Source organism: Micropterus salmoides, unplaced genomic scaffold (assembly GCF_014851395.1).
Source record: "Micropterus salmoides isolate LMB-PRFRI ecotype aquatic unplaced genomic scaffold, ASM1485139v1 Ms_hic_scaffold_10, whole genome shotgun sequence".
NCBI classification, from domain to species: Eukaryota; Metazoa; Chordata; class Actinopteri; order Centrarchiformes; family Centrarchidae; genus Micropterus; species Micropterus salmoides.
The window spans coordinates 16,707,345-16,716,017 of NW_024040041.1; the positions used below are offsets into that span (position 1 = coordinate 16,707,345).

An 8,673-nucleotide genomic window follows, 5' to 3' on the forward strand; every position below is an offset into this window, starting at 1 on the left:
TAATAATTATACAATTATTACTAGTGATCAGTTAGTTAATAATCGCTCAATTATCTTAAATCAATCAGTCAGTCTCATATCTAAAGGGTCACTTCTCTTGGCAGGGACGTGGAAATAGGCAACACACACAGTTCTTGATTACAGTGAATTTATTAACTAACTAATGCGATATAAAAGGGTGGTTAATACAGGGAAAATAAACAATGGCTGAACAATGAGAAATGGAGGTTCGATTGTGGGAAGCATTTGACTCATACGGCAGAGGAGAACTAATGAAAGTAAGCTATGAGTTTAGGAGTAAAAAGATTATTAACATTACTGGACATCCCTGACCACAGAATGTTTGTTAGGTCTTACAGCTTGTCGACGGCCTACTTTGGCCTGTGGCACGGGTCCCACGCTAGCTGCCCGATCCTGCCTTTTGCTAGGGATTCTCCGTGTCTGGCAATTCGGCTGTTTTCAGGTTTCCTTCGTTGCCGTTGGCGAGACCACGTGGCTTGGTCTGACCTCGGTGAAGTTGGCTCGACGAACAAGCTTAAAAGGGAACTTGGTCGTTCCTGAATTAGTCCAGTGTAAACTTAACAGACTGATAATTTTAACAAAACAAAAGAAAGAAAGAAAATAAAACAAACTGAGGGGCAGATCGATGTTGTGGCACTTCGCGTGTGTAGCTTCAAGTGAACAAAGGCCTGTTGCGCTGGTCGAACTTTTAGGGCGTTGCCTGGAGAGGTACGCCGGATGCGTGCCGAAGCGTCCAGAGAGCCGAGTGGGAGACCAGGGCACAAGGAGAGGAGAAGAGCAGAGCAGAGCAAAAGCGAGAACGACGTCGTGTGTCGCTATTTTGTTGCCTGGGGCGTGGTTCCCCCAGGGAGCGTTTCAGGTTTCCTGAGGGACTGCCTTTCTAAGCTTTAATGTCTAAAAGAAAAGAAATCTATTTGCGCGTATTATAATCAAATATATTCCACAATCAAACCTCAATGGTCAAACGGTTGTACTGTTCTAAGTTAAGCATTTGGTAACGGGAAACAATTGTCACATTATTGGTCAGGATAAGTGGGTGACATTTATACATTAACAGCATTTCTGACGATGGTATGTAATACTTATTTCGTCCACTTGGGGGAGCTCAGGTTACATGAGGAAAGCTTAGATTAACCCAAAACAATCTTTCATTAGGAAATTGGGAATTCAGCCTTAAATTCAAGCCGGCAATTAATAGAGTATAGTATGACATTTCTTTATCATCATTTCTAAAGGAATTTTGTGAGAAAGTATTGTGAACAAGCATTGGTTACACATGACGGAGTGTCCTTAATCTTGCTGAAAATAAAAAAACTGCAAAAGTAACTTATTTAGATTCTTTTCAGCCCTAATATCAACAACAGATAGCAACAACATGGTAACATAACTACTCAAATAGAGGCAAACGTAATCAAGTAAATAAAAGATTTAATTAAACTTAATTAAGCAAGGTCAGTTGCCACGGTTACATGTGTGTGGGAGGGGGGGGGGGCAGTTTAGGATTTCCTGCCCCATCCAAGGAGATTCTGATAGGCTGTTCAGGGAAATGCTAATCGCGGGTTAATGTCCCTTTGTCCGCATTATCAGCTTTGTAGATCAAAAAGGTGCCAGTTTTATGATCAGGCTGCTCAGGCATAGCACTTAGAGAAAGCAACTTTCCACCCCCCTTCCGTTGGGGTCTCTTTAGCAGTCTGTTGAAGTTGATCTTTAACCCCCCTGCTCCTCTCTGGGAGAGGAAAAGAGGAATTTGGCGTAGCTCCAAATTTATTTAATATAAAATACACAAATCCACACCGTTGTCCCACTACACTTGCTACTGTGTGCCGGCGGCCAGCAGTAACCTACGTAAAATAATAACACTTTATATTTATTATACCTAACATAAAGGGCGGAATTGCATCTCTCCTTGAGCAATAGTCTTTTGAACAGGCTATTGAAACTTAAACTTTGTTGCAATATCGCAGACATCTGGGGCAAGTAGTGGACTGTTATGTGTGTGTGTGTTTGTGCGTTTTTGTGTGTGTGAAAGAGGGAAATGTTGAATCACGTAATAAGCAATGATTTCTCTCTTTCTCTCTCTCTCATTATTTGTTTATTTATCTATCTCCGCCAGTAAAATCAGATCGCATTTTATTACCAGGTGTAAATGGGGCCACAAAGCTCAGATTATAACTCTAACCTTGTTTGTCACGGAGTGATACGGATCTGTGCAAAGGAATTCAACGTCCTATCCATTGTATACGCTCATTATATCACTACTATGAACCAATCAGATTGCTTGATTTGAGCTACCAGTTTTATAAAGTGATTTATAGGTGAGGTGGAGGACTTTGTAGGTAATGTGAGGCCAGTTAATGTGAGCATATGGGTGATGTGTTGCCAGGGCCTATTTTGAGTGAGAACTCTGGCAGCCGAGTTCTGTACATATTGTATCCTGTCCAGGATTTTGCTGGGTGATGACAGAATCAGTTGCATTTATTATGAGTTATAATTGATAAATAAAACAATGACAAATAAACACAACAAATTAAAACAAGTGACAACACAATTAAAAAACAACTGGGATTATGTATTTTGTCACACTTTGTCACAACAGCACAAGAGAAAATTCAGTAAATTACAGATGTGCAAGTGATTCAGCTTGATTCATACACATTTCCTTTTATAAAGATATTTTGGGCATTTTCACTCAATAATGGGCAATTGACCCTTCGCTAAGCCACACCCCGAATACAAAACTGTCCAATCACAGCACAGTATAGGACTCGCTCTAACTGAAGTCCGACACTTTCATGGCTGCACTCCATTCACTCTAATGCAAAAGGAGTCATTTTCTAGCTTTTTTTGGCTGTATTTTTCTAACATATGGTCAAACGCTGTTCCTGGGGCACTTGTAATAGTTATAGTCGCTACCCAGAGAGGTTGATAGGAGAAGTATGATTTATTCTCTTTCCAAAACCAAAAATAAATTCAGAAAAATGTCGGCTGTGGATTGTTCCTAATGTGATGATGGTTAGCTAACGCTAGCTAACATCCTACTCAATGGAACGTAATGAAGCCCTTCTGTTCTGCTTTTTAATGACAACAGAGGACTACCCAGCTTTATAGGAACAGTGTTGATCCTTAATATTGTTGTCTTTTGTCTCAATCGTCGGGGGATGCGGTGGTTCACTTGTACTGTGTGAGTGGTAGGCTTTAGCTTCTATCTTTAATTTTTTTCACGTCCGTTTGAGTCTTAGCAACTGTAACTAAGGGGGGCGGGGCTTAGCAAAGGGTCAATTGAGATATGACAGAAAACAAGTGAAGACAGAAAGGGGGGAATGGCATGAAACAAATGTTGCAGGCCAGAAACAAACCAGGGACAATGTAATCACAGCTCTGGATATGGTACACGTCTTCACCGCTATGCCTCCAGGAGGCTCAGATAATGTTTTCCTTTCACAAAAAATAATTCTCCTGCAGCAACTCCAAGAAGTCTCAGGCCAAGTCCACAAAACACAGCAGGACCAATACTGATCTCATTTGTTTCAACCTCTGGAGAGGACAAGAGAAATGAATTTTAATCTAAAAACACAAGTTATTTCAACTGATTGAATTCTACATTTCTATCAGACCTTCAAGAGACTATTAAGATACAACAAAACATTAAGCTTCTTTGTTCTCTCCCCAAAACTTGGTCTGAGGTGTCTCCAGTGACTCATGCTCCATAGTGCAGCTGTAGATGTCTCCTTCCTTTGGGAGAAAATCCAGGGTGGACAAAACATAAAATGTCCCATCAGGATTGGGTAAGCATTTGATGAAAGGATCTTCCTCTGATACTTCTACATCATTCTTGGTCCACTTTATGTTGATGGAGGGAGGAAAGAAATGATTGATGAAGCAGATGAGAGTGTTCTCTTGCTCTTTTATCACTTCATCTCTGGGGTAGATGATGATTTCTGGTTCCTCTGAGGGTTAAATTCACACATATTTTAGTGTGCTGTTAATGTTCTATATTTTTAATGGATACAGTATCTTTGTCAAAAGTGAACAGACAGTAAATGAAAAATCAATGTGGTGAGTACAACTTAACTTTAGTCTTTGTTGTAGCTGACTTGTCTGTTTTCCATGTCTGTAAATTGCCTTTGCACTGAATTCTGTTATGTACTGCATATTTGTAAGCCCAGGAAACATGTAAACTTGTAGGCAGTCTGCCATTCCAAACAAGATCTCCTTTTTTAAAGTCTGCATAGTAGATTTCTTCACCATCCAGTGTCATACATAGTTGAGTATCGCTTGAGTCAACTCCCTGGAAAAAAGTAACAATCCAGACATGAATTCAGAAACAACTATTTATACTGGTAACAAATTCATAAAAAGGTTTACAAATAAACTTGTGAACGTGGCATTTTAGTTCATATTTCATTTTAGATACAAAAGAAACAATTATAGGAAATAGCCATACTTACTTTGTGCATAGATGCAAACGGCTCCTGACAAAAAAAGTACAATTGTGAAGTACATATCTTTTAGTCTGTTTGTATTTCAGTGTGCTGTCACACCTCTCATGTTTTCAGAGAGAAAGATGAGACTTCTCAGGGTCGACTGTGCTCGATGAAATGTTTCCTCATAACTAAATAAATCCCATAAATGTTTGATAAAACATGTGACGCTTTGTGTTTGTTTTCTTTCTCATGCTTTGACATCTCTTCTACTCTTCACATCCTCATTCCTTCACTTCCTGTTTGGCAGGTTAATAAATGAGAGCAGTTTCCTCCTTCAAAACTGGAGAAAATCACATCAACACCATATTTCATGTATTTGAATGCTTCTATTGTTTTATTTTATGCTAAGTACTTTTTAGTAAATAAAAGTAAATAAATCCTCCAAAATTGTATGTAACCTTGTTATATATTGTAATGTAATAGGGTGGATTACATTACTTAATCCTTTCAATGCAAGATAAATGGCTAAAACTTTATCCAACAAAATATTATAAAATAGTGTCAAATGAACAGGGCTCCAGTTGCAGTTACTCAGATAATGTGACAATGTAGTATTACCATGTATTATAATAAAAATTTAATATTTACTCTATATTTATATTTGGAACAAATTTTATTCAAATGTCAATTAAGGTATTGTAATTCATTCCCATGCATGCTGCATAGCTCTTCTGCCAACAGCGCCGGGGTCTCTCTCCCTCTCCTCGAACTGTGTGCAGGCAGTCAGTGACTGACGTGTGAGACAGGCGGCTTCTCTCTCAATCTTTCTCTCCTGATCTCTGGATTAAGATGTTCCTACAGCTTGTGAACATGTAAATAGCTTGTTCAATCTTCTCACTTTGCAGATTATGTATTTATTTTTTTATATTTTTATCTCTCTTTCAAATGGCATAAGCTAAGGTGATCTCTCCCTCACATCAATTGTGAGTGCAATATTTCAGTCCATGGTTCATAGGACTGCCATTTCAAGGACGATGGAAAGACCTTATAAAGCTTAAATTCACTGAAACTGTTGATCATATTCGTGACATTTAAGAAATTAGGTAGACTATAGGACTGTAAAGAGAAACATAGGAGACATGGATACAAATGTGTATTGTAGTTAGTGTTATGTCACAACAGCTGCAGAAAGGTTTTACAGCACCCTCTCAAAACACACACACATTAGGGTTGGGCCGATAGACGATGCCATCGTCCATTGGCGATGGCTGACAGACATCACGACGTTGAGCCAGGCATCATGATTGTAAAACCCCCGCCCCATTATTATTTTTAAGTATGCTTTGCAGGTGCCTCGGAATTCCCCCACACCCTGACACAATCACTCACACCTACACCTAATCACCTCAGCACTCAGCCAATGTTATTTTACTATGAGATCAGTGTCCATGACCTCTGTGCCAAAAATAGCTGTCACACAAGAACAGTGTATGTAAATGAAAATCCCTCCAAAACTGATGTATGTGCATGTGAACACAAACAACTGTGTGCAAATGCATGTTCAGGGGACACTAAATTTCACCTCATCAGCAAAGCATGATTTTGGACACGAGGTCACCATGTGTTATGTTTGTCTAGTAGATCTCGACTAGAATTAAATAGCAGTTTGGAGAACAGAAAATAACTCCAGATCACTGGGGTCTGCTGACAAAAGCAACAGGTGCCAGAGGGTGAGAGAAAAGGAGCCATGCTGCTGGCCACCTGCACCCATGGCACTAACCAGCAGCCCAGAAACAAGCTTGTCCAAATTACTTTTACCAACTCTTTGTGCACATGCTTGCTGACATGAGTTAAGTTGAAGTTCTCCTGCCGGCAGGTTAAGTGTCACCTGTCACGTGAGTCACCACTTTAGCCACCCGGAAATAAATGCCCGTCCGGTCAGCTCCGAGCTCTCTTTCTGCTGTTGCTTCTGCATGGTGTGGTTGTGTACCGCTGCTCTGTTCCGTCGCTCGAGATTGATGCTCTGTGTGGTCCGTGCTGAGTCTGTGAGGTCTCTGGGAAAGATGGCCCGTGAAGCACGGAAATGTTTGCAGAGATTCAGAGCACAGATTGCCACTGCTGCTTTGCCTAGTCTGAATTATTAACACACTAACATAGCCTACCTGTTTTTATTATTTTTTTATTGTTACGACCTGTTTTAAAGTGTGTGAGGAGATTTTATTTCTTTGAATATTGTGTTTTGTTTTAGTGATCTTTAATTTGGCTTTGATTTCAGGAAAACTATTGACATAACATTTTAACCATAGAGACCTCCTGATAGTGGTTCGGGTTGTTTTGGTCCAGAGGTGGTGACGTATAATAGGTGGCTCATTTTAATAACATTGCATGTAAGTGTGATTTGGGTTTTATTTTGTTATATTGGCGTGTTTAAGTGTTTATTTATAGCCCCTTTTGTAAGATCCACACTGTAGAACTATAGACTGCTGCCACTCTTTACCAATAGTTTTCCACGCATAAACAAAACTCTACTCTCATATTTTGTTTTAAGTATTATTGGTCGTTTATCCTTTTATGTTTTTAGCTTATTTTTATAGTTATGTTTAGTTTGCAGTTGTTTTATTGTCTCTGTAATAAATTATTTCAAGTTGCTCAAAGGAAAAACTAAAAGCTAAATGTACCTTATTTAACACTTGCCAAACGGCTATTCCGACATGAAAAACACTGAGCTGCAGCACACACCTCTCCTCTCCCTTCCAAACACTAGCTACCCTCCAGGCAGTCAATGGACATAAAGTTGTTACTGTGATGTAGAGACATAGCTCAGTTATAACTTTATGGATGAAAGATACATTTGTTACAAATTAATAACTCCCCACTCTGAAACTCTTGCTCCAGTCCATGTTGCCAAGCTGGTCGGCAACATGTACAGTTGAAAAGAAAGCCATGTTTACAGGCTTCTCATTGGCCCGCCCTTCTGTGCTTCTGATTGGGTAGTAGTCCTTAACTAGGAACTGTGCATGTGCAACTCCCAACAAAGATCATTTACAGACAAGATGTATCACTCCATAGCTAAAACAAAGCCTTCACACACAGGGTGAAAAGGGGAGCTGCAGCAATGTGCAGTACGCTAAAAACTATGGTGTTTTTTGAAAATTAAACCTGTTCTGGTACAACCCCTAAATAAGATTTTGAACCTGAAAATGAGCATAATACCACCTCTTTAATGGAGATTGGCGAAATTGAAGAGAACATTTGTAAATAACCTAAGGATTCTCAGTCAGGCTGATAACATTCAGAAGAAAAAAACATCCCATGGTCAACTTGATGGAATGTTGTGTGATTGTGTGTTTCTTAATTGAGTCACGCAGAAAGGGAGAGGAAGTGTTTTTGAAAGGATTTCTGATGGTGTCTGATCATAAGCGGAGATACCATGGTGCATGGGGGTGGCTGGCCTAGGGCCCTGGTTAGGTGAGGGGCCCCCTACGTGTGCCTCGAAACTTATGTCAGTTGATAGAAGATGCAGCCGGGCGAGAGGAGCTGCATGCAGTTTACTTCCAATAATGGTGCAGACGGACTCAGTGGTATTCCGGAGTGAGTCCAGGGTCACGTAAACATGGTATAAATGACTTGGTAACAGGTGGGCCCAATGCTGAAGCTCTGCCCCCACTGTGATGAAAGTCTAGCTCCGCCCAGTGTCTGATGTATGTACCTGGGTAATTTCTGTGTGGGTGTTAAAATACGAAAAACAACAACAACACACAGACACGAACACACACACACACACCAGGATTTACAAAGTCATAGTAGACAATAGGGGTCGACCAATAAGCCTGGCTGATTATCGGCGCAGATATTCAGCATTTTTCCAATAATCTGCATCGGCCATTTCAAAAACAGATAGCCGATATAATCAATTAATTAAAAAATGCCCTCCTTTGGCTCTGATGCAGCCGCTTCTCTCAGTCTGTTCTGACAATGCAATGTCACACCCACAGTACTACTACTAATAATAATAATAATCTTTATTTGTAGAGCACTTTTCAAAAACAAGTTACAAAGTGCTTTAACAAGTGTAAAGACAATAATACCCAAAAGACAATAATACAAAAACAATACAAGATAAAAGCAAGAAAACATTAAAAAGACTAAAATACACATTTAAGATAAATATAAAATAAGTAAAATAGAATAAAATAAAAGGGATAAAATAAAGTCAAATAAGATCGGG

General features: G+C 39.6%; 1 protein-coding gene across 1 annotated transcript; it reads right to left on the reverse strand.

Annotated features, from left to right (window-relative positions):
• Positions 1 to 2,948: 2,948 nt before the first annotated feature.
• LOC119917261 (H-2 class II histocompatibility antigen, A-Q alpha chain-like) lies at positions 2,949 to 4,620 on the reverse strand. The gene is made up of 3 exons (XM_038737484.1): positions 4,470 to 4,620; positions 4,094 to 4,309; positions 2,949 to 3,966 (listed from the first exon to the last, which is right to left on the reverse strand). The coding sequence occupies exons 1-3, from the start codon at positions 4,476 to 4,478 to the stop codon at positions 3,667 to 3,669; spliced, it is 525 nt and encodes a 174-aa protein (XP_038593412.1). The 5' UTR covers positions 4,479 to 4,620; the 3' UTR covers positions 2,949 to 3,666.
• Positions 4,621 to 8,673: the final 4,053 nt, after the last annotated feature.

Bases quoted from the DNA above. Each gene is read 5' to 3' on its own strand.
- LOC119917261 (XM_038737484.1), bottom strand. The intron at 3,967-4,093 runs GTTAAGTTGTAC...TAACCCTCAGAG, and splicing joins CAGCTACAACAAAGACTAAA to GAACCAGAAATCATCATCTA.